At 49.2% G+C, this 25,969-nt stretch overlaps 1 protein-coding gene across 8 annotated transcripts in view; it reads right to left on the bottom strand.

Annotated features, from left to right (window-relative positions):
* The window catches only part of CACNA1E (calcium voltage-gated channel subunit alpha1 E), a 507,516-nt gene that overhangs the window by 8,747 nt on the left and 472,800 nt on the right, over positions 1 to 25,969 (bottom strand). For 4 of the 8 annotated variants that reach the window (XM_045074304.1, XM_045074299.1, XM_045074300.1 and 1 more), the window contains 11 exons: positions 25,283 to 25,448; positions 20,405 to 20,532; positions 15,243 to 15,339; positions 13,072 to 13,177; positions 12,114 to 12,221; positions 11,471 to 11,571; positions 11,080 to 11,186; positions 6,976 to 7,087; positions 4,003 to 4,131; positions 2,802 to 2,982; positions 1,271 to 1,461 (listed from right to left, as the gene is read on the bottom strand). In XM_045074304.1, coding sequence (XP_044930239.1) covers positions 1,271 to 1,461; positions 2,802 to 2,982; positions 4,003 to 4,131; positions 6,976 to 7,087; positions 11,080 to 11,186; positions 11,471 to 11,571; positions 12,114 to 12,221; positions 13,072 to 13,177; positions 15,243 to 15,339; positions 20,405 to 20,532; positions 25,283 to 25,448 — 1,426 coding nt within the window. Of the gene's footprint in view, positions 1 to 1,270; positions 1,462 to 2,801; positions 2,983 to 4,002; positions 4,132 to 6,975; positions 7,088 to 11,079; positions 11,187 to 11,470; positions 11,572 to 12,113; positions 12,222 to 13,071; positions 13,178 to 15,242; positions 15,340 to 17,222; positions 17,320 to 20,404; positions 20,533 to 25,282; positions 25,449 to 25,969 lie in introns of all 8 variants that reach the window. The other 4 variants (XM_045074298.1, XM_045074305.1, XM_045074302.1 and 1 more) reach the window with 2 other exon arrangements.

Here is a 25,969-nt window from a genome sequence, read left to right as displayed (position 1 = left end):
ACGTGAATGTCAACTGCAGCGGCAGACTTGGCAGGTCTGGGCTGAGACCCTACATATCTAACATGCTCCCCGGCGCAGCGGGACCACGGAGAAAACACTTACAGGAGCAAGGATCGGGAAGCTCTATGTACGTAACAAGGGGCACAGTGAAAGAAAGCCTTGCCACTTCGGAGAAAGACAGCTACACAGAAGGTGAATGGATGCTAAGGGGTTGCTGACTGGGAAATCTTTCCTGGGAAGTGGATCTGAGGGAATGACAGCTACCTTCCCTCGTCTCCACTTTGCCTTCATGTCCTAAGTGGCTGGTAGAGGTTAACTCAGCTTCTCCAACCACATGCTCAGTCGCTGCTTCAGGCCATACTTGACCTGCTTACCTGGACCCAAGGGTCCCTGAGCCCAGCGCTGGTAACCGAGCTTTCCGGAAGGTGTTTCTCAAGGTATGTGTGACCTAGGAACCACCCGCTCAGAAGCTCCTGGGGAAGGAGGGATCCTTTCAACCGCAGATTTCTGCTTTTCCCTTTCTAGCTGGTCTCACTACTGAAGAAGAGCCCTCTAGGTCGGGAATATGCAGTTAAAACAAGCTTTTGTGATTCTGTTCACTAAAATTTGCAAGCCACTGCTCTAGAAGAAACTTCTCAACTGCTTCTAAAGTCTACTGTGGTAGACCCTCCTCCCCTCTGCTCACTGCTTGGTGAGGGGGTCTCCCAGCGGGACTCCCAAGCCTTGATGAGAGTTCGGGCTGGGGAGGGAAGAGGAAAGCAAGTCGAGACAATGTTTCCTGTAGCTCTGGTAGTGATTTCTTAGGCAGGGGCTGGAAGGAGAAGGGGGTCTTCTTCTTGGGATGGCTGGAAGCTAGGTAAATGAGGTTGAACTGATCCAAATGATAAATCCTGCACTGAGAGATGAACCACCACTGGAACTGGGGCTAAGGGTCATGCAACTGGTCAAAGAAACTTTTCTGGCTAAAAATGATCCTTTTCTCCTAAATCTGGCTGAGGCATTGGTGAACTGGTGACTCGGTTTCTGAGGACTGAGACGGAATGACCTCTAGATACTATTGTCTTTCTTGGAGGAACTATCTGGTTTCCTGTGAATTCATATCCTCTGTGAGTTTACAAGCAGGAAGCAGCTACTTTCCATGCACAATGGGTATATTTTCCCGTGAAACCAAGGTCTGTGTGGGTGCCGGATGCCCACATTCTGTACTTAATGTTAACAGACCAGCCCTCCCTGTCCTTCTACAGGGCCTCCACTTCCTGTCCATACTCACCGGTCTGTTGGGGGTCTGTGACCTGCCCTCACTGGGAGACCTGGACTGCTGGCGCTCCGGGGACTCCCAGTCGGCCTGGGTCCCTCGTTCCTCTGAGTTGCAGCGGGAGACATCGGGAGAGAGAAGATGCTTTCGCTCTTTCGACCGTCCCCGCTCTCTGCCCCCTGAGCGGTGGGTGTCAGACTTGTGGCCTGGAAGACAGGACAAAAGCACCTGATCACAACTCTACCCATACTGGCCTCTGAACACGAAGGGATGTCACGTGGCCTGGGTCAGACCGGGCCACTGAGGAATCCTAGCTTCTCCGGGCATGTCAACAGGTGATTCCCTTTGGTGAAGAGGAAAGTACGCAAGTTGCCATTGGAAAGGTATATACGCCAAAGGATGCATTGGTTCTCTTCTGCTTCTGCTTATGCTAGACACAATCAAGATAGAATCTTTGCCAACAAGATGGGCCATTCTCTATGTCCTAAACATGTGTGCGTAACTTTTGGGGGAGGGGGAAGGAAGATGGCATCAGTAAAGGGATGGAGGTCAAAGGGTTCAGCCCCATTGAGGATGTCTGGTCCCATTTCTGCCATGTATTGCATATATATGTATCCCTGTGTTATAGGCATGTCACTGCTTTTTGATCGGTTTCCTCAACTAGTAAAATAGAAACCATTAGAAAAGCGTAAGAATGCTTCAGATCCTATCAGGATGACCCTTTTTCTTAAAACAAAATTCAAAAACCTAAAAAAAATCCCAGGTAGCACTATTGGGGTTGAAGCAGAGTTAGCAGTAAGAGCCGAGCCCTTGCCAGGAATGTTTTAGAGACGCCCCTAAGGCAGGGCACCTGGGGGGCTAAGCTGGTTAAGCAGCTGCCTTCGGCTCACATCATGATCCCGGGAGGGCCGCCTTCTCCCTCAGCCCACCACTCTGCCTACTTGTGCTATCTCTCTGTCAAATAAGATCTTTAAAAAAAAAGAAAAAAGAAACTCCCTAAGGAACCGCAGTGCTTTTGCAGGTCATTTGAAAAATCTGTTTTTTAAATCATTGAAGTATAATTAAAATACAAGGTTATATTCGTATCAGATGTACCACAGAATTGATTCAACAGTTCTATACATTTTAATGATTTCTATAGTCCTACTCTGAAAGAAAGAAATTTCAGCCTTTATGATGAATATACAAGACTCTGTTCTAGGATAAGTTAGATAGGGAATGCTTTCCTATGACAAGTTTTTTTTTTTTTTTTTAAAGATTTTATTTATTCGACAGACAGAGATCACAAGTAGGCAGAGAGGCAGGCTCCCTGCTGAGCAGAGAGCCTGATAGGGGGCTCGATCCCAGGACCCTGAGATCATGACGTGAGCCGAAGGCAGAGGCTTTAGCCCACTGAGCCACCCAGGCGCCCCGAGTGTTCTTTCTTCCCCTGCTCTCCTCAACCTGCACTCTTATCTGAATGCTGTTCCAGTGATTTTCAGTTTGTGTTAGAATTGCTCATCAGCGCAAGAACCAGAAAAGAGGTGAACAGGGAAGTCCCCCTCACCTGAGTCAGAATTCAGGCGATGAGCTGACAGCCTCAGCGAGGAGTGGTAACTCCGACGACGCGACTTGTAGGTGTTTTCACTGCTTCTCTCCATGGAGAATTCCTCCAGCCATGAGGAGTTTGAACGCTTATCCCGAATCGTAGAAAATGAGCGTCTCATGGAGCTGGGATCTGTCACCACCTGGAAACAGGAGCCCCCGGAGGAACATAAAATTGGATTAATTATGGAAAATGTCTACAAGTAAGGAAGAAGCGAGATAGAGATTGTTGAAGGTTGCAAACTGTAACCTGCCTTGAACCCCTTTTGCTCAGACCTTAGCTGGTGGCAAGGGTCCTATGCTATGTTAACTGGACTTCTCCAGGGCCTTTTTTTCACGCTCAGGAAAGCAGGCAGCTAAGTGTACAGTGCAAGCTTCCGCTAGAGTCTTCTACCATAGTGACCCAGCCAGGACCTGCAGTGAACCTTGAGCCACTTTGAAATATGGGAGGGAACTGATCACGAAGTCTGCACCATGAAAGAAGCAGAACTTTGCCTTTTATCTGTTGCTCTCAACAGGGAAGACTGTGCCATGTAGCCCAGGAGCTCAGGAGAGCGCGCAGCTGGGAGGCGTCTCAGAATGCACTGCTGTCTATCATCCATCCCTTCCGCTCCCCAGCCCCACCTTAAACGCTGGCATTTTGATTTGCCACAGATGTTAAAACAGATCCACAAAAACTTCCTGTCTCTGTCAAAACTTGATGTAAGACAGACAGACAGAAAAAAGAAGCCAGGAAAACAGACAAAGAAATGAGGCGTGGCCTGCACTGGTTAGGACAGACGGTCCTGACACAGAGCTGTGTGTACGTAATTGCATATGTGCTGGGGAAGCCGAGAAAGGTGGAAAGGGGAGGCGGAAACCACAGGGAAAATCCTGGAAAAGATTTCTTGCATGGCTGGCTGAGTCTTGTTGAGAATGTGCAGCCCGTCCGGAAGGAATCACACCGTTTTGCTGGCTAGACTTTTGTGGTTAGGACTTCACTAAAAACACATCGCAGAGGGACGGGCTCTAAACAGAAGGCCCATGAGCCAGATTTTGCTTATACGGAAAGGATGGGGACTAGCTGAGGGCTCACCTGAAAATATCAGATGATTTTTCATAACCCACCACTTCAATACAGTCCAGGATGCCACTACACATGGTAGGTGGTGATAGCTTTTTACCTGGGGATCCACAGTCAGGCGTGGCATAGAGGATGCCCTCCCAGATCCCGTATGCTCCTGGGTGTCCGAAGGAAGGTAGATGCCATGGTTAGAGGACTGCACGCTTTTTAATTCACTAACCTCTGGCTCCTGGAAATAAACACACAGCCAAGCTTGTGGGACTTGGTTCCATCTCATTGCTTCTCACCTCCAGCGGATGATTCTGCCTCCTCCATAACAAGAATGGCTTTTGGAAGAGAGACGTGCATCTTTCAGGTCTCAGATGGCTGGGTATATATGTGTGCATTTTTGTGTGCACAGGCGGTATACCAGATATCCCAAACAGAGCTCTACTGGGGACTGAAAGGTAAAGATTACCTTTTCTAGACAAGTATCCTCTTATCTTACCACTAAGCAGTGCTTCAGATTTTATAGCTTTGTAAAACATTATCAGCCATAATACTTCTTAGATATGTGACGTTTACTCTCTGAAAGTTGACAGTATTTGTTAGGCTTTATTCTTTTAATTGGAAGAAGCAAAGAAATCACTATTCTAAGGAAAAGTCACCAATTTCTGGTGTCAAATATGTCATCTCAAACCTTAAGACCCATGATTTAATTAGCTGAGAACTTTCTTTCTGATTGAAACCATTCAAAAAATGTGATAGATGCCCATTTGTCAGAAATGCTCTTGACTAGTACAGTCTAATAAAAATAGTATGCAAAGTGCCTCTGTAATTTTAGATTTCCTAGTGTCAACATTTTAAAAAGTTTAAAAAATCATTAAATTTAATATTTTATTTAGCCCAAAATATCCAAATATTCTTATGTCAACATGTAATCAATCTAAAGCTTGGGATATTTCATGTTCTTTTTGACACCACCACGTCTTTGACAGGACCTGTATTTTCCAACTGCTCAATGGTCACATATGGGTAGTGGTTGTTATTCTGGGCTATGCCACTCTAGAAGGCTGGATTGGAACTTTCTAAGGGGTCAGCTCTTTTAGGGGATTTTCCTGGTTAAAGATTGTTAGTTTGGCAAACATATGTGATCCATGCAGAGAGCTACTGTCCCTGCCTAAAGGGTAGAGTTGCCTTAGAAATGTTTACATGGGCCACCAAAGAGACCTAGAAATATCCTGGACATCTGGAGATTTTACCAGAAAAAAAAATCTATTTTATATTTAGAGAATGACACCCTCAAAATCTAGTTGTTTAAATAGGGCCCTGCTGAAGGGAAGGGTATCTGAGACCCTATTCAGCCTCCAAGACCATTTGGCTGGGGGGTTTCTGGTGTGAAGGGGAGGACTGCCCTCATTGGACATGATAAGCACGCTTGAGGAAATTGTAGTGTCTGCTGTACACGCTTTATAAAGCACACAGGTCCGACTTCAAACAGACGTGGCAACAACACTACAGTGTGTGGGGTGTGAGAGGTGGGATAAGACACATGCACGAATCACGGCCACGCCTCGGGATGTGGAGCAGGGGGCCCCAAGGGATGGGCAGGAGTACACAGTGGTGAGCGTGTGGCACGGGCTGACACCTGAATTACAGACACCAGTACTGACAATGAGATGAACACAGATCCAAAAAGTCCTGGCACTACGGCTCAGCCCTGGGGAACCCCCAGAAATAACGATGTAATAAAGCCTCCCTGTGAAAGAAAGGACACATTATTGAGATTTTTCCCAGCCAGACGCATCATCAGGCAGACAAGCTGTAAAATGCTGAGAAGCACTTTTAAGAACCAAATGATCTGTACCAATTAGTCCATGGTGCTAAGTCCCTCCTTAATGAAGGCAGGAAATTAGTCCAAGGATTCCTGCCCACCTTACCAAGAATGCCCAAGGTACTCACACACTGGGAGGGTTTGGTCTAGCCATCTCCCAAACATCTACACAGAATTACGTCTCTGTAGTCACAGGAGACCGAATCACCCATTTGATCTACCCGAGGGTTTTGCTCCCCTCTCCGGGTACCTATACCATCAGACATGCACTGCATAAACAGGCCAGCCCCACACTCCACCCACATCATCCCTCCAGGGTGGATCTGGCGTGCACAGTAGCAGTGGAGGAGGTCAGGAGAGAAGCAGAAAGAAAAAAAAACAACCCAGATGAATTATAATCCAATGACACGGAGCTCAGGATAAGCTGTCTCTATGGACTTTCGCAAATGTTGAGTTTTTTCTTTTTCTTTCCAGGCTTTCAGGGTAAGTTCAGGAGTGACCCTGATCTCAGGACTCCTGAACTAAGGATAATGGTAAAGTCTATTATCGTTGGGAATCAAAACACAAAGCTATTTAAGCTTTGTATTAGCAAAAGCTAAAGGTCAATGTGCCCTGCCCCTCCCCAAGCTTAAACTTGATTCAGCAGGTTTCTCAGGAATCTTACCATTTATGCTAATGAAAAACTCTAGGCTCAGGAGAGGGATTTTAAGAACCTCTTAATATGTACTTGATCTACAGAATTGTGACCAAAAGGGTCACATAGAAAAGAGATAAGAGGTTCTTCGTAACTCTTGGCTGACAGCTCATCACAGACACATACGCTCCCCTGAGTTACCTAGGAGGTGGGCATGGCCAGAGGGCCACCATAGGGCACTCCTGTCTTCCCAGAAACATACGTGGGTACACGAAGCTGCCCAGTGGATACCACTCATTCTGATGGCTCATCCTAAGGCTCCACACCAAAGGCAAGATTTTGTGACTCCTGCTTCTACTTTTGCTGCTTATAGGCATACATTAAGAAGTTTTGGCCTGAAGCGATCTAAGTTCCTGCAGCAGGGGGGGCCTCTGGGACTGTTAAAAGCTGCAGAGAACATGAGAAATTTAGCCACGAAAGGAGAGACAGCAGGTAACTGACTGGCAGGACAATTGGAAAGGGTTTTCCTGATAAACCATAGCTATGAAATAAGATTTGGAAATGAGAGTGGGAGGGATCAGGAAACTAAGGAACTAATTTTGAGGTCATGTAACTCATTCATTCACCAGAGACTGCTGTTCCTGGAACTGTCCGTCATCGGCCGGGTCCATACAAGCCAACTGGAATATTTCCTGAGGGGAGAGCGGACTCATCGAAGGGTATCCACTACGGCCACTCCTGAAAAGCAACGGCAAAGTAAGAAGTAACGTGTACATGAGAGAAAGGAAAAGTCCTGTCATAGCAACCACTACTCATTCCCATCCTAGACAGGACTTCCTTTCCGGCAAGGGCAACACCCGTCCGTATGGGCTGGGTGTGAGGCTGGCGACTGATAGGGGGCTGGACCTTAGAATAAATACGTTAAAAAAAAGGGGGGGTGGGGGCATTGGAAAGGAGAAGCACTGTTTTCAACCTGCATTTGGAACCATTCATCATTCTGCTGGTGACTAGCCTATCTGTGACAAACGACATTATTTGTCACACTCAGCCATATGGAAGACCAAGGCTTGATGACAAACCTGTTTCTGCTCAGTTTCTCGCTTCAGCAGAAAAAAAAATATACTGTAGTTTAAACAGTGAACAGTTTGTTTAAATATTAAGCAGTCATGGTCTTTTAAAAAATTTCCTTGTCTCAGTAGAAATATGGTTTTATTGTGCCAACATCTTTGGCCAAACTAAACAATTCAATGCCGTGAACATCTCTTGAAGGACAACTCGGTGCCAAACACCATGTCTGTTGGTTTAGGAACTGGGTGGAAGGAGCTCAGAGGTGGTGGGGAGGAGCTGGTCACTTCTGGTTTGATTGTTATGGAGGAAGATACTTAAATGGTGATGAGGTAAGAGGCCTCTGAATGAAAGCTACGGTGAGCTATCCCAGTTTAAACCACTGTTGGGTACTTGCGGATGCTCTTAGCCAATGGAATCCATGGGGCTGGTTAGGAGAAAAAGAGGTAGCCACTCTCTCCTGAGATGATGCCTGTTGCTGCCCTTCAGGGCTATTAGCACATTAAGAAGTGCCCTCTGACCTACTCAGGAATGCAGAGTAAGCTTCCTGAGGGTGAGCAGAGGGACAGTGGCTGTGGACAGGGCCAGAGCTCTCAGTGATGGTGGAGCTGGAAGGGAGGGTTGGGGCACCATCTCGTGCTTCAAGGAGGGACAGTTCGTAGCTGAGAGTCCTGAACTCATGAATGCATCCGCTAGAAAATCTGAGGCATGAACAGACTTACTTACAAATAATCCATAGGCACAATCTTACCTTGACTGGGATCACAGGGAGAGATCTGAAGAGCAGAAGAGAGTCACCCCACCTGTCCCCTTGCTGCCAGGAGGATGTTTGCTGAATTTTCACAACTGCTACAGAGCGACCTGATATTTAAATGACCTGCTTTCATGCCAGTTCTCTTCCTCAGTGTGCCTTCTCCTGAGGGCCACTGGGAGCAAGATGGACACTGCTCTCTCAGTAACCAAAGAATCCCCAATAGGGACTGAGGACCCTTGGGATGGCCAAACAACCTCCGAGAGTTGAATAATTTGAAGCGAGAGTGACTTCCTCCTTGGAAAAACCACGTCTGGATTCTGTTAGGATCAAGTCTGGAACTCGGCCTCTCCTGATCTAGTTCCTGCTCTGCCTTCTCGTGCCCTTTACCTCCTGCACCTGAATTTCAGACACACTGGACTCTCTTAGTTCACTGAATGGGCCCGCCTGGCTTCTCTCTGCCTCAAGATGTCAATACGAGCTGTTCCCAGAGGGCAGAATGCTTCTCTCCAACTCCCCTGCCCTCTACAAACTTTTTTCACGTTAGTTTGAATTCATCCTTCAAAATTCACTTTGTTCAGGAAATGCTCTCTGATATCTCCCTCCCCCCTCCCCCCAAGCTCCCCCACCCCCCACCAGAACAGAGGTGGACTCAGATTATGCCACACACTTTTCTTCCTAGGACAAATCACCAAAAATCACTTTTCTTCTTTCCAATAACTCCATTTCGGGACTGGCTTTCCACCAGGTGTAAGCTCAGCGAGGGCAGAAGGTCCTGAGGACCCGGCCGGATATTCCACCACTGCCCCCTCTCGGGAAATGTGCCAACATCCACCAAAAGAAAGTGCTGGGGGGCGCCTGGGTGGCTCAGTAGGTTAAGCCTCTGCCTGCAGCTCAGGTCATGATCCCAGGGTCCTGAGATCGAGCCCCACATCAGGCTCTCTGCTCAGCAGGGAGCCTGCTTCCCCCTCTCTCTCCCTGCCTGCCTCTCTGCCTGCTTGTGATCTCTCTCTTTCTCTCTCTCTCTCAATCTGTTAAATAAATAAATAAAATCTTGAAAAAAAACAAAAGACTTATGCTGGAAACTTGTGGGTCATCATCCCCCGCCCCCGCTCTCCTTCACTCCCTGAGGCAAATCAATTACCACATCCCATCCAGTCTCCCTACTGATAATATTTCAAGTCTGAGCATCTCTCCCCATCTCCATCCTGTTAGTCCAAGCCACAGTCATTAATAATTCACATAATTGCAGTCTCATACTAAAAGCAATTCTGTCTTTCAAACTGCCCCCCTCTCATCCACATCCACACCGGTTTCAAGAATCATTGAAAAGCTCAAGTCTGATCATGTCACACTGATGAGTAAAACTCCATGATCCTCAGATAAACCCTCACTCCTGTATCCTGTTATGCTTCCCGTGCTGGCCTGGATGGAGCTTATCACCCCAGCTCTCTGTGCTCCAGCCCTCCTGATGACTTTCAGTTTCCTAGGGCTTCCCCCCCTTTTGCCCCTCTTGAAGACTACGCCTTTGAGTCTCACTTAAATGTTATTTGCACAGGGAGGCCTCCCTACACCCCAGAACCGCTGTGTTGCTTCCTTTCCGTGGTATCACATGAGGCTACCCTTTCTGCATTGTAATCTTCCTCCTGTGTTTAATTTCTTTCTCAAGATTTGTCTCCATGGGGGCTTTGATCATGTTGACAGCTAACTCCCCAGTGCCCGAGACAGCTCTTCTGTCATAAGGGAATGTAATAAATATTGGTCAAATCAAGAAGTACATGAATCAATTAACACAGGGAGGAGTTGGACTGATGCTTTGATGTGAGATAATATGTCAAATTGTTGGGGTGCGAGAGATCCAGGTGGAGGTGTGTCCTCTCTTTCTAAACCAAGGCCCTTGTAAAACACTGTACTTCCCCTGAGAAGTTTCCACTGCTTCAGCCATGCCCCCTTCCTGCACAGACCCCAGACACACATCTCCTGGTTTTCTACAGACAGGAGAATCCATACCTTGCTACTATATCACATCAGATAATCTGTAAAAATGAACAATAGCCTTGGTCATTATGTTGGTCCTTTGCTTCTCTTGCGAATGTGCTGGATTGTGACCTCTGAAATGAATGCTTTTCAAAAACAGGTGTCCAGCACCACAGGCTGAAAGGAATTCATGGTGTGAGAAACTCCAAATGGCATTCTGACAGAGGTCTCATCCCCCAGCCCTGATTTCATTCCCCTGATAACTGCTGGGGTTGAGTATTTAGTGATTATTGGTTCCATGGGGATGAGGATTGGGTTAATCCCAACCACAAAAACTCACTTGCCTGGGGTAGAGAGATTTCTGCCCTTTGGGTACTTGGACAAGCCTGCTGATGTACAGAAGGTTTAGGTTACAATGAGGTATGGCTGCTATAGGAATCATGTATGACCAATGACCAAAGAGGAGACTAAGGTTTGCAACTCAGAAGAGTTGGCAAATTCCTTAACTGAGGTTTTTTTGTTTTGTTTTTGTTTTTGTTTTGTTTTGCCTGCTCTAAGGTTCCTTTTCTTCATTACAGATAACAGCGCAGTGGGAATATTCTGGAGTTAGGAAGAACAAACCTAACTTCTAGTTCAGCTTCACTAGCCACATGGATGTGGGGAACTTAGTCCCCAGTTTCTTATCTGAGGCGTGAATGCACTAACACAAGCCCTTCTTCTTTTGTCCATTCACAGTGCTCTCCCTCGAGCTGGCCCCAGAACTGAACATGCTATTACCCCTGCTCAATAGCCATTTTAAAATAAAAAATATGGTTTTCTCATGCTCAGAGAAAGGATCACTCGGCTCAGACTGATTTCCTGGGCACTTCTGGGCCTGCACCATGGTGCTGGTGCCAGAAGCAGGAAGGACAGCTGGGGAGCCCTTGGTTATACTCACAGGCCTGAAACAGGGTCTTGCTGGAGATAGGGCAGGGCTTTGGCATTAGCAATGATCTCCTGAGGCAGAGATGAGGGCTCCATGCGCTGGAACATGGGTGCATTTTTCTGTGTTAAAAGCAAGAAGGAGGAAAAAGGACTCAAGTGATGACGGGGTCTACCAGCAGGGGACCGGGGATCCCATTTACTTGGGTAAGACAGGATCATGCCTGATTCTCTGATCTGGGTTTCTAATCCCCAGCACTAGAAAGTTCCTGGACCCCGCACACTAGCCTCTGCTTCCGAGCATTTGTAGGGCACTGTGCCCCAGGGAGGTGCAGGCTTGGCCCTAGAGGGGCCCTCTAGTAACTCCTCCTGGTGCCCCCACCACGGCCACTGTCAGTGACCCTCACCTGCTCTTCCAGCTGCTGCCTCTGCTTTTTCACCTTACTCTGCTTGTAGTAGTCCATGATCATCATTGCGGCATAGATTTTGCCCACAGTCAGGTCCGAGGCTAGAACCACAAAGGTGGCATGGAAGGGAACAGGGAAAAGACAGGTGGCAGAGAGTGAGGACCACTCGCAAGCTTCCCCGCTCTCTGCAGCAGGTTTGCTCCCTCTGCCACCCATCTATAGTTCACATTCATGGAGAGCGCCACGTGTGCCCGACCCTGGAGATACAGAGTGACGAGGTCCCAGATCTGCCCTCGGAGAACTTCCACTGCCGCGGACGATGAGGATATTGATGAGAAAGAGTAAGATAAGAGTAAAGTGTCACCTCCACTGGTCTAGATTCCCATCTCTAAGTCACAGCACCCTCATTCCCAACTACGTGAAGGTTTGCTGAACCCTATCATGTACCGGGAGAGCTCTGTGCCCAAGAAGTTTAACCCACAACTACAGTGACCTGTCTTGAAAAACTGTTTTCAGTGCATGCAGAAGGGATTAAGAAGTGAGGGATCTGGGATTCCTAAGGATAGAAGAGCACCCTTTCCTTATCTCTTTGGTCACTTCCTGTTCCCACAGAGACAATGCAACCCAGGAGGAGACCCCGCACCTTTGGGCATGGGCACAAGCAGATCTAGCATCTTCTGGGACAGGTGGGGCCAGATGGCCAGGGTCTCCTTTTGTAGCTCTGAGTCTAGCTGCTGTCTGTCTGCACCACCTAGAAGATAAATTTTAATAAATAGGAAAGACACGCAAATACCAAGGACTGAGGGAGTAGGTCGGGGCGGGAGCTGAATCAGCAGGGCCCCTCATATGGTCACTGGAAGTTCTGGCACTGAGTGACTGTGGATCTTATAACACCAGGTCTTTCTGCTGAAGAAGCAGAACACAATTTGGCTCTCCTTTTTAGTGACTCAGGGATATCCTGCCACAGAGATCTGAGGCCCCGAGACCAAGAGCAGCTTCCTTATTCATTTGAAACACCTCCCAAGTGCTTAATACATCAGAGGAAAAAATGAAAAGAGCCATAAAGAGACTCCCCTGCCTCATGAGATGTACATCAATTCTCCCAGTGACTCTGAGTCCCTGGTCTGAGTGACCTGAGTTTTGGATCAGGCGAGAGCAGGAAGGCTGGAGGGCCATCTGGAAGTAGTAAGCCTGTTCTCTCTCCTCAGTCACTGCAAAAGACATGGAGAGGAGCAAAGTGCTGCCCTCTACAACTCCAGCTGCGAACCTTCCGGGGCATCAGAGATACCAATAAGGAAGAAAGGACAGAATCAAAAGTCTTATGCTCAATGAGCAAAGACTTCTAAAATGCCTACTGTGTACCAGACCCGGAAGACTGCAGGCTGGTAAAGCTGAAAGGAGCCTTAGAGATGATCAAACCATTCATTTTTCCAGGAAGAGATGACAAACATTATAGTCACCAAGTCAGAGGTGAAACTAGGACCCTATAGAGCTGATTTCCACATCACGGCGTTGTCAGATGGATCCGAGTTCGAACATCTCCATCTTGTGCCCGCCTTGGGGGAGTCGTTCCAGAATCCCGTTTTCCCTCCCCGGCTCACCTTTGGCGATCTTGATGTCCAGAGCTGTCCGGATCAGAGCCATCAGTGTGGACGTGAAGTGGACCGTCATGTCCTCAGCCACTGGCATATTCATCAGGACCAATCTCTGTGCGAAAGAGAGGAAACAAAACAGCAGGAAGAAAAAAAAAATACCAAAAGAAACCTTGGTGAGAAGTGAAGAAAGGTCAGGGGTCAAATGCAGAGACAAAAAAGAAGGGCAAGGATTCCCTGTCCCTGATCCTACCTCTCCCCTGCTGCTCACTTCAGGCGCATGCACGACTGCGTAGTAAGCCAGTTTTTTTCCTCTAGCAATATCACCAAATTCCCAAAAGTCATTCTTCAGGACTCCTCTACGGTCCTAAGAATGTCTTTAGTAGGGACGGAAAGTGATTTCTCAGAGAAGTGGCTCGGAGAAAATGGTCAGCTCTAGGTGACTCCATTCCCAGATTCGAGGCTGCCGTTCCCCTTTGTCCCCCAGACACCCCCAAAACTCACATGGAAAGACAGTGATGGGGGAGATTTCGCTCTGCTTATCTGACTTGAAAGATGCATCCTGATGCCCCCTTTTTGAGTCTTTAAAAGGTGAAATTTGCCAGCACATGACTAAACATGCATAAGTCCAACTTATCCAAAGGATGAGGTGGAACAGGATAGAGAAGGGGAAGAGTGCAAACAGGGTCTAGGGGAAGAGGCTGGGCAGCGCGGAGGAGAGAGGATGAGAGAAGGGTGACCAAGGCAGGAGCAGAGTGGGCAGGCCTTGCTCCCCTCGCCCGAAGGAAGGGATCAAATTGAAATGGCCAAATCCACTTTCCAGAGAGTATCTTGCTTTTGGAATCCTTTGACTTTTCCTCCAGGCCCCACACCCCCTCTCCCACCAAGCTTCATCCCAGAAATTCAAAGAGCTTAATACCACACCCCACCACCTGGTCCTTTTGGATGTGGCCATCATGAGCAAAAAGGATGCCAGCCTGTGAGCTGTGCATGAAGAGCCATGTCCTGGACCCTAAAGGGCCCTGTTCCAAGGAGATGCTCTCTGGAGCCGTACAACTTGGAGGTAGAAGCAGCAGAAGGTCCTCTGGCAGAACCACCAGCCTAGCAGGGAGGGACGTGTCTCTTCCCAAGGCAGGATCTTTAATGCTCCATTGGAACATCTTGCCTAATGTGATTCCACAGACACGGTGTCTTAGAGTGTAAAGTCAGTTTCTTGTTTGTATCTGAGTGCCATCTCTCTCCCACTTCCTTAAGCTTCTAGACAAAGTGGCAACACTGCTGGGGTGCATTCCTAGATGAAGGAGCTCCAGAGTGCTGGGTCAGTCTAAACACCATACAGTAACTATTACTAACAGGTGGAGAAGAAAAGCAGACCCCAAAGCTCTGAGTACCCTGAGAGCAGGTGACTTCCCATATACAATGCTGCTCTGAGCAGGCTATGGGGAATCCTCCCGTGACTCCAGGGCCAGGCCCCATCATCAGTCATGCCAAGAATGTAAGTCTAATGTGGAGGGCAACTTGTGCCCATTGTCACCTTTCCCCTTGTACTGACAAGAGAGCCCAGCAGCTGGGCCAGTAGGGGAAGGGAGCTGGATCCTTCCGTGTGTGTCACGGAGGTATGTTCTCCCCTTTATTTGATACCTAGAAGGAACCATGCCATGGTTCCTTCCTACGTCAAAGGAGAAGAAGTTTGTTAAGAGTTTACCCCTCTCCTAAAAAATTCTTGAACCACGTTTAGACAGATTTCTGTATTTATTTTCTTAGCTTATCTAATTGAAGATTTTGTTTTATGTATAGGCTCTGATAGGAGTTTTGCTATAAGGCTTCCTTCTTGCCCATATATGCTATCTTGCCGGCCACCACTCAGCCTCCTCTGAGGGAACACGCTACTTAACACTTCCTTCCCAGTAATCTGCCCACAAGAAGCCACACGCTTGGAGAAACGCAGACTCACCCATACCACGCCCCAAGGTGCAGAGTCTTGCCAACCGTGTTTTGTAGTGTTCTAGGACTCTGTACTTCCAGGAACCTTCCTTGCCCTTCCATCTCATGGTTTCTTTTCCCCTCGGTTCCCTCCTCCACCACTCCAGCCCGGCGTCCTCCCCATGTTCTGGCCTCCCCACAGCGGGGCCCCAGTTCCTGTTGGTCTCTAGCCCAGAACAAAGGAAGGGGTGGTCTACCTTATATGCCACTTTGGAGGGACATCTCTTGCCGAGGCCTAGCGGTGGTGACATGAGAGTCAGCATTTCATACATCTCAGTGTAATGGATGCGGCCACTGCTCATGGAGGGGTGGGAAGTGGGGGGTGGGGGTCGGCGGGGCAGGAAGGGTGACGGGGAAAGGAACAGGAAGTGGGGAGAAGGATGCAGACGGGGAGGAGAGGAGAACAGGCATTCCCAGAGAGCCAAAACAAAACAAACAAAATAATACAGAAAACAGGAGAAGAGAAACAAAACAAAATGGACAAACAGAAAAAGAACAGGAAACCTGTTAATCAAGGCAAATCATACGTGTGACTCTGTCCTGGTGCGGATTTATATCACGCCCCACACAGACCCGGGAACGTTGGTGGCAACCTTTTGGTCCCTCTGGCTCTGTTTTTCTCCTCCTGGATGACCAGGACCCTACTTGGCTGTTCACGCTACCCATCCCCCATTCAACACAAGCCTGTGTGCAATTCCCAGGGCTGTGTGTGAGCGGTATAAAACGGATAGACGGTGCTCCAGCCACGGGTTAGGACTCCTGCCCCAGTGGCGATGGGGTCCCCGACCCGGAAGGCAGGCCCTTCTCCTCCCCTCGACCCACAGGTGGAACATCGTGTATCCCTCTCTGCGGTGTGTGTGCAGCGGGAGGTGGCAACTTGCACTGGAAGTGGTGGGCTGCCCTTTCGCATCGGCCCCGTTGCTTCCACCTGGCTTTGCGGGGGAGAGCGCTCCCTCCTCCCAGCATGCCCCTGGCCGATGGCATGCTGGGGACAGGAGAAACCAAACCAGGAGGAGAAAGAGCATCTTGCATGCCATGCCGCCCTCCCGGCTCTCCCCACATGCGGCTGCAGGTTTCACTGGGGTGCAGTTTAAAGAGTCTCAGCGGAGGCAGCTGTTTGGCCTGCTGGGGACGGGAGTCAGTGTGTCGCCACCCTCAAGCCAGCTCCTTCCCTTTGCCCTCGCTGGCCTCGTCCTGGCCCTACTACGTCTTCCGCCAGCTGTGGGACCGTGCTATGCCCAGAGAGCACCCCCTTCCTGCCGGCAGCGCCAGGAGAGGCTTCCTTCTCTAAGTGGCCTTGGCCTTGGACGGCGGCCTGGCAGAGCCACTCCTGTTCGAGTTCCCTGGGGCAGGCAGACTTGCAGAGGGGGTCCTGTGTGCTCCTGAGCAATGTCCTTGGTCTCACAAGCAAGCAATGATGTGGCAGTCAGGACAGGCCCCTTGTTCCCCTTAGCAGTCCGTGGAGGACGCTAAGGCAAGGCATCCGCTCAGGAGCCCTCCGTCACCTACAGACCCCTTCCCAGACCCCCTGAGCTGCCGCGTTCTTCCACACGCCACCGAGGCGCCCCCCTCTTACCACTCCCCTTCAGCTCTCAATCCTCTTGGTTTCTCACTCCTCCTTTCTACTCTCGAGCACTTACAACCCTTTCTGGCCAAACTATCCAAGAGCTGGAGGGCACACGGAGGGAGGGATGACTAGGACCACGCCAAGCTACTTTCCACAGGGGAGGAGGACACTACTTTTACCAAAAGAAGGCTCTCTGTTCTCCAGTGAAGGGAAACCAGTGAAGATGTCTGCATTCTCTGGAGGACGGAGAGGTCCCTCTGCTGACATCTCCAGATTAAGGTGGAGTGGGGAGAGAGACAGAGTGTGAGAGTGTGTGTGTGTGTGTGTGTGTGTGTGTGTGCATACACACGTGACTGAGTTGTGCATGTGCTGAACAGTGAGAGAGGTCAAATGAGCCTTCTGTATGAAGTCCTTCTACCTCCCCCCACCCCACCATGTGCCCTTCTTCCTTGTGTAACAGCTGCTGGTTCTGGGAGGGTTTGGACCTCTTTAAACTCAAAGGAAAGCAACATGAAGATTCCCTCATGTGGCGCAGTGGGGTGGAGCAGACGGAGAGAAGGGTTCGAGGTGCACCCCACCGCCGGTCACGGCTGGGGACTGGGAGGCAAACCTTGCAAGCCACCCTGTAGGGGCAGTTCTCTCCCAGGCCCAGAGGCGGCGAGATCACCCGCACTAATTTGTACATATCCTTATACGGGATCCTGCCGCTGCAAAGGAAGCACAGGCGGGTTAATAGAGGACACTCAGCAAAGGGCGGGAAAGACATGACAGTGTAGCCATGACCATGATGGCTGGAAGAGGAAGAACAGCTGTTTTTTTCTTTCCTGGGACCCGGCACGCGCCAGACCAGGACAGACTGAGAGCAGTAAGCATCAGAGAACCATCATCTTGCTGAACTGCACTGCCCCCGATTTTCTAAGGAAATCAGAGCCTATCCAGTGCCCAAAGGGCCTGCCGAATGGCAAGAGCCCCTCCGAGACACCTATCTGGCCCATGCTTAGCCAGATGCAGGAAACGGACGGAAGCTCGAGCCAGGCTTTGAAGAACACAGCTTGATGGTTCACAAAGGCCTCTGACAGCCATCAAGAGCAGATGCCAGGCTGCCGGGAAGTGGACTCCCCAACTGTGTGCTTTTCACAGACATTGATTACAGTCGGTTACTCAGACCCACTTGTCAGGGGCAGTGGGAAGTCGGCATCTCTCTGCAGACGGAGAGAGACCAATTCCCCATTAGGCTAATTAGCAGGGAGCACAGTGAGCACAAGGGAATTTGCAAAGGGCTTTGCTTCGCGTGGTGGCAGATTATTCCCGAGTTCAGCCGGGGCAAGCTCTGCTCTCCTCAGTGGGCGCCTGCCTGGATCTGTGCTTAGAGAGCAGCCTGGGAGGGGGCCGTGGACATCCTCCCTCCCGCTCTGCTGCTGCCAGCCAGCCCACAAGCAGGCAGCCTGGCTGGATCCAGCCAGAATTCTAGGAACAACATGACCTGTCTTACCATCCTTCTATCAAGGGTCTGCTAGGGAGTCCTGGCTTTGTGCAGGAAGGACAGAATCAACAGTGGATTCATTTTAAGTGGCTAAATCATCCGCTCTGACAGAGACAAGACAAGGAAGCTACCTCCTGGGATGGAACATGGTTTCCACCTGAAACTATGAACCCACATGTCTACCTCTGAGCATCCCGTCCTTGCCAGCAGCCATGGGAGGCTCTGTCCCAGCTTTACTCTTTCTAGTCTTTTCTTGATGTTGCTGTTCATTCCTCCTCTTGTTCTTAATAGCAGCTCATTGGTACTTCAAGTCTCTTGATCCTTGAGACGATGTTCAGTTAACCATTTGCTTTGTTTCTTGAGACTGGAATGTGGGTGGGTTTATCCTGCCTATAAGCTGGTTTTCCCCGCATCCCGTCTCAGTTGGCCAAGACATTGGCTCATGTTAGCTCTGTTAGTCCCCCCCCCCCCTTAAACTCAAGGAGATGGCCAGTGAACCAACCAGCCTGCTATGCTGTCAATTTCAAAGCAGAAGGGGTTCTCCTTTCTACTTTTGTCCTCTCATAGCTCTTAGATCTGTCTCATGATTTTATTTTTTTTTTTATTTTTTTTTAGTTCTCTTGGAATGCTTTCTTCCCAGCAGCTGGAATGAGTGGGGAAGAGCATGTTTAATTCACAAGGCTTTGCGTCCCAAGATAACATGAGCTAGGAAACTCTTCGACTAGCAGTTCTCCTCTCTCAGGAAAGAAGACGTGCCTTCTCAGGCTCCCCATCTCATAGCCATCCACATTCAAACCAATGTTCCGTAATTTCTGGTTGCTTTCCCATATGGTTATTATCAGTTGTTACAAACATGATCTAACATAATCCACACGGCCACTCTTCGAGGTAGGCAGGGCGTCATCATCACCATTTTACAGACGAGGAGGCTTAGTGTAGTTACATGACTTGTCCAAGGCCACAGGGCCAGTTCCATGCAGCCCCTGCCTACATTGCCTCTAACATACCACCCATGGCTTTCTGAGCAGCCTATCTACCAGAAAGTAGACCTAGCAAGTAAACGCCATTGCTCAGCCATTGTAATAGGAATGGATTTGGAGAACTCTGTGCCCTAAGTCACTAATAATTACTGAGGGGAAGAGAAATTCTGATTCACTCTTCCAACACTTGACCCAAGTTCAAGAGCCTTGCAGGAGGGTAGATTTTAGGAAGAGTCTCAGAATATGAAGGGGCTCCAGGTGGAAGCAACGTGGGCCGTTCCTGTGAAGGATGGCCTTTCCTGTAGTATTTTTAGAAGTGGACCAGAATGGGTAGATAAGATCCTAAAGCTAAAATGACACAGGACAGAAAAGTTCCTGTGGAGTAAGTGCTACCAGAGCAGTCACCCTGTCCTCAGCTTGAGGGGTCAAAATGCTGCCTTTGTGCAATAAAGTAGGGATCAACATTTTTTTTTTTTCTATAAAGGGTCAGGTAGTATTTTTGATTTTGAGGGTCACACTGTCTTTTTCACAACTACACAACTCAGCCTCATAGTGTGAAAGCTGCCACAGATAATGCATGAATGAATGGGTGTGGCTATGTTCTAATAAAGCTTTATTTACAAAAACAGGCAGTGGACCAAGTTTATCCCCGAGGCTGTAGCTTACCAAACCCTACTCAAAAGCTCAGAAGGCATATCACAGGAGAAATACTAGACAGTGAAAGAAATCTGGGGAGGTTATTCACGCAAATTCCTGCCATGTAATTCAATTCTATGCAACAAAAATCTTCAAGTGTTTAAGGGATCAGTTGGAAGAATGACTTGCTTGGTTCTTAACATAATTTCAGAGTCATCTCAAACAGTATCTTTTTAGAGGGATGAGAGAGACAAAATGCTATTGTCACTGACCGTGATGGCCAGATGTTCAAGTAGCCCAGAAAACCATCAGCAACCCACCACCCTCCCTGCTCCAGGGACTCAAAAATTGAGTCCACTAACCATTGGCAGGGGAAAAGAACAGGTTACAGGAAGCCCCTCTGGTGACTGAAACCAACGATTCTGAGGTACAGATTGTGTGACGAGATTGGCGAAGAAAAGAAAAGCCTGTCACAGAAGGAATGGGAGGGGGAAGGAAGATAAAGAAGCTATGGTCTTGATGACTGGCTTAATATCAGAGCCAATCTGAGGATCTGGCCTGTCCTACAGACCATGACTGAGAGGAGTTTCCTCTCCTTCTGTAACAGGCAGGCATCTGATTCCAACCCCTTCCTTGGGAATTCCAGAGGCCCTGGATACGGGCCCCACCGGGATGGCCAAGAGGCCTACGCACCATGCAGCTCTGTCATATTCTGCCCAGACGCGGACAAACTCGTCCAAGTGGTGAGGCCCTAAGATGGAGGAGTCCCGAGTCAGGTACTCAAAGTTGTCCATGATGACGGCCACGAACAGGTTGAGCATCTGGAAGGCAAGGGGGAGAAGAGGAGTTAGGGGAAACCTATGCAGGAAAACAGGCTTCAAGGCAAATGAAGAATTCAGAAGTCTGTGGGGCCACAGCTCCTAACGAAAGGACTGCTGACCTTGCTGTTTCCATTCTAATTTCCACATACTTCCTTGTGTGAGCCTCAGTACGTCACTCTTCAGGGCCACTTTCTATTGGCAAAGAACTCCATAAAAAGTCACTTTATTATCTGTTCAGTTAATCTAACTGATTTGTAGCAGAGGGGGCCACAACAGTGACAACATTCTCAAAGTCAAGGCCTGACACCAACCTTCCCTTCTAGCCTCCCCTGGCCCTGTCTCTTGCTCCACAAAAGGAGCCATCAAGAGAACCGGTGAGGTGTCCTGGAGCTCACTGCAAGGCTTCCTGTGTGATGGCCTGCAGCTGTTCATGCCCCTTGGTCCCTGTCCTCTCGCTTATTTGTTCAACAACATTTCTTGTGCACCCACTGCGTTGTAGAGATCCAGGCGTTAAGGATGGGAAATAAGAAAGCTGTTGTCCAGAGATACTCGCCTGTGCCTCACACATTGCTTAAAACACAGCAAGCCTTCCCTAGGTATTGATACTTGAGTAGTCTTAAAAGACTTACTTGGTATTTCGCAGAGACTGTGATGTATCAGGAATATACAAATGCTATAAATCTTTTTAGGAGCCATGAAAGAAGCGTATGCAGGATACACTGGGATCAGAAAGGAGTATGGATATGAATTTCATATAATCTCCAGTTCCTGAAATATCATCCATCTTTTGACTTTTTCCATAACAATTTAAGAATGTAAAACCCAGGGTGCCTGGGTGGCTCAGTGGGTTAAAGCTTCTGCCTTTGGCTCAGGTCATGATCTCAGGGTCCTGGGATAGAGCCCCGAGTCAGACTCTCTGCTCTCTCTCTGCCTGCCTGCCTCTCTGCCTATTGTGATCTCTCTCTCTGTGTCACATAAATTAATAAAATATTTAAAAAAAAAAAAAAAAAGAAAGAAAGACTGTAAAACCCAATGGTATAGCTCAGGGGCCAGACAAAAAGTGGTGGCAAACCAGATTTGGCCCTTGGGCTGTAGTTTGCCCATTTCTGGTCTAAATTATGAGAAAGCCACAGAATACACCAAAATCGTTTATAGTAGGGGAGAGACCAAGGTCTGTTTCATCCAGAAAGAACCCTTGGCAGCAGTGCAGAGGGTACCCAGGAGATCTGTGGGGAGAGTTCTGCGGTGCTCTTGGACCAACCCAGTGGGGACAGTTGAAAATCAAAGGACATGGAGGACATGGAGGACATGGAATTGACAGAACTTGAGCACAGTGAGCACACTCTGCCGTTGCTTCTTGGCTGCCTAGTGCTCATTTACTGTAGGTCTGGTCTCTTGAGGACCCCACCCCCTGCCTATTTCCAGTCAACATGCTTCAGTGAGGCACCGCCTGTGACCCGGGCCTCAGCCATTGAATCCCATTCCCCTGGGCCATAGTGACTGGTGATCCAATCACAGCCAACAAAATGGTATTGGACCTTCTGGGCAATAGACTTGTTTTTCCCTGTCAGGTGTACCAGTGAGGACTGGGGTCTAGAACTGCTGCAATTACCATCTTGGAGCCACAGGTTGGGGTGTTTGAGGAAAGAGCTCTCACGGTGGAGCCCGGAGGAAGAGATCCATACGCAGAGAAAGAAACCTACTTACGCCTCTGCTGCCCCAGGGTTTTTCATTTATATGTGCCTGTAAAATCCCTTTCTGCTTAGGCCAGGGGGAGCTGGGCCTTCCTTCACTCACGAGGGAGAGAGTCCTGCCTGAGACAACTGGCTGATGAGGTAAGAGAGGAGGTTCCCAGGTGGATGGAGGTGCCAGAGAAGCAGGCGGCCTATGAGGTAAGGAGAAAGTCGGGTGCCTGGGTGGCTCAGTCGGTTGAGTGTCTGCCTGGCTCAGGTCATGATCCCAGAGGCCCAGGATCAAGTCCTCATCGGGCTCCCTGCCCAGCAGGGAGTCTGCTTCTCCCTCTGCCCCTCACCCCACTCTCTTGCTTTCTCTCATTCTCTCTCAAATAAATAAAAATCTCTTAAAAAAAGAAAGAAAGAAAGAAAGAAAGCGCGAATGAACAAAGTCTGTAGACAGGATATGGCTGGAGTCCTCTCCATGAGTCTTTATGGAGAGACTGGCCACCTGCACCCTAACAATCCCTCTCGTCCCTGCCTGACCGCCTCCAGCCTGCTGCCTGGGATAGACGTGGGTGCCTGGAGGTCTGGGTCCTGGAGGTGGGGTCCTCAACAGTCTGTGGAGCCACCCTAACACACCTGTACTGCCTTCCCGCAGACCTCACCGGTGTGTGAGGGAAATAAACGTCTCCTGGTTAAGCCGCTGATGTCTGGGGAGTTCTGTTCCGTGCGGCTGAGCCTAAGCCCAGCATGGGCCCGGCCTTTCTTTCTGTCACTGACATGGGAGACACAGTGAACATGTTCCATCATTGCCTGGGTTGCAAAGGGGTTTCCACATAGCCACACAGGGGTTTTACACTCCCTTCACAGTACTTATTACTAACACGAACAAAATCATTGTTTTACGTTCATATAGTCTTTCAGAGTGGGGTGTGCACACTCAAACCTATTATTTGTTTAACGCTGCTCTAACCTCGGGAGGCAGACTTGATTACCCACGGCCCTTCGAGGACCCAAGTGCTTCCTTGACACGTCGTATACTCTCAGCTCCAGGCACACGGCCTGGCACATCACGGTCTACCAGTAAATCTTGCTGGAGCGGCTGGTTTGAGTGAAGAAACTGTGTGACTTGCCCAAGGTCACAAAGTCAATCTCCGGTCGGGCTGAGATTCGAAAGCAGATCAGCTCAGGCTGAATATAGCCTCTTTAAAAATAACAAGAATGTGAATTATGCAGCACCCTCCATCTCCAAATTCTCAAAGTACCTTCCTAGTCTCTAATGAATTTTCCAGTTATATCTTCGGTTTCTTTTTAAATATGTATCATTAAACACTTACATCATGGAGGACAAAACCTAAGTCTCCACATGCCCTTCTCGATGGTCCTCTGTGTCACCCGACAACAGCCCCATCAACAAAAGGCTTGTGGGCCTTCCTCCCTTTGCCTCAGATTGACAGAGAGACTGAAACCCACTCACAGCCTCACCCCCATACCTCTAAGATACTGTTCTGTGTTCTTTTCTTCTTTTCATTGAAAAACCTTTCACACCCACAAGAAGGGAGTGTATTAAAAACACATGTACCCGCTCACCATGCACGTAATACCCTTATTTTTTTTTTAAAGATTTTATTTATTTATTTGACAGAGAGAGATCACAAGTAGGCAGAGAGGCAGGCAGAGAGAGAGAGGAGGAAGCAGGCTCCCTGCTGAGCAGAGAGCCCGATGCGGGACTCGATCCCAGGACCCTGAGATCATGACCTGAGCCGAAGGCAGCGGCTTAACCCACTGAGCCACCCAGGTGCCCCACGTAATACCCTTATGATCAAGCCCTTTTCCCTCCCATTTACAGAAGCTACAACAGGGAAAATGACTGACCATGCTAGGACAGCAGCAAAGCCAAGACCACACAGCACAGGCGACCTGAGCCTCCAGCAAGCTCGCTGCCTGCTAGGTGAACCCACCCACTACCCTCAGAAACCACACCAGAGAGCTTCTCCACACCAGCCAGCTGGACACATGGCAAATCCCTCGCAGTCACCTCAGAGAGGCAGAAATGCCTGGACGGGACCTAATTCATCTGCTGACACAAGGCTGTGAGGTTAACCACCTCTCAGGGGCCCTGCTTTAGTTTCAGATTTTTTTTTTTTAGATTTTTATTTATTTATTTGACTCAGAGAGAGAGCACAAGTAGGCAGAGGGGCAGTCAGAGGTAGAAGCAGGCTGCCCGCCAAGCAGGGAGCCCGACTCCCTGAATCCCAGGACCTGGGACCATGACCTGAGCCTAAGGCAGATGTTCAACTAACTGAGCCACCCAGGCGCCCCTAGTTTTGGATTCTGTTCAGCCGGCGACACGACCAGTGAAGCGAAGCCGAGGGATGTCAGGGCGGCTAGAAACACCAGACTGACCCTTTAATGGATCTGGCAGGACCTCATCTAGGGTTACGCAGCATAGAGATTTTGGGAGTCCGGGTGCTGACTCACGGTTTCTCCCAAAGAACAGATTAAGAAGGCACCTAGGGCTTCTCACCATTTTATAAGTGGGCGTGTTCCACATATGTCACTCAATATTTACTAATGCCCAAAGCGATCCTTTCACGTCTGTCAGCCGGCCAACTGTCATCAAACATAATGACGTAAGTCAAGAGACTGTATCTGTGACACTGTATTCAGTCACCACTCTACTCCTATTAATCCTATCACTTCATATTTCCAAGGTACCTTTTCGCGACAGTTTGAAAGGCTACAAAAGAGAGCTAAGATATGCTTAGCTCTACTGGTAAGATAAAATACAGAGGTACAGGGAAGAGAGATGTACTCTGGGTCACAACAGAGCCAACACGAAACTCAGTACTCTATTCCCTAAGCTCCATTCCACTCATCATTCTTTTTCACAGCCATCCTTCCTTAGAGGCAACAAAATCTGCTTGGTGGCAGCCTTGGGAAGTCACTCACTGGGGAGTCCACTAGGCGTCCTGGCCTTCAAGAGTTCCTTCGGGGGGGGGGGGATGAGGTGGGAGAGGGGAGGCCAAGGGACGGCCCGCCGCATCTCGAGCCAAGAGTGCAGGTTTACTCACCAAGAAGGAGCAGAAGAAGATGAAGGAGACAAAGTAAACGTAGGCCAGATCTGTGCCACAGCGCTCATTCTCGTTCTGCCCCGAAGGCGCGGTGGTGTCTGGCTCGCAGCCTTTCTCCCCGAGGCACGACAGCATGATCTCCTGCCAGGCCTCGCCTGTGGCACTCCTGAGCCCCAAAGACATCATGGTTAGTGGTAGCTGGTCCGCGTGTCTCATCTTCTCTTTGGCCCTCCTTCCCGACCCACCCATCCCTTCCTCTCCCGGTATGGTTCCCCCTTCTCGTACTCTCCATGTGGAGATGGAACATGCCAAGGAGGTCTCTCCTGGGCTCTGCCGTCCCGCCCACGACTTCTCTGTTTGTTCAGAAGTGTCTGCTGACAGCGGTTGAGACAGTGGTGGGACGAAGACCCCACACAAACCCGGCCATCCAGGGTTTCAGCCCTTACATGGAATTCGATCTGGAGGAAACTGTCCTCCCCTTCCCCACTCAGTGTTCTGAGCCTGCAGTCTACAGATCATCTACTGAGTCAGAGACGCCGCCGAGACTTCCTGCTGTCATTGGAGCCGGTTTTTAGAGCCAGTGCCCCTCCCCACCTCTGCCTCTACTGTATGTCCTCATAGGAGCAGAGCAAGCAGAATAAAGAGACAAATAGGAGGAAAAGGCAGACTAACTCTGTCTCCCTCGAC

This window comes from Mustela putorius, unplaced genomic scaffold, assembly GCF_011764305.1.
Source record: "Mustela putorius furo isolate JIRA1106 unplaced genomic scaffold, ASM1176430v1.1 tig00537335_pilon_pilon_pilon, whole genome shotgun sequence".
NCBI classification, from domain to species: Eukaryota; Metazoa; Chordata; class Mammalia; order Carnivora; family Mustelidae; genus Mustela; species Mustela putorius.
Note: the sequence above shows the minus strand (reverse complement) of the source record. Positions and strands in the feature narration are given on the sequence as shown.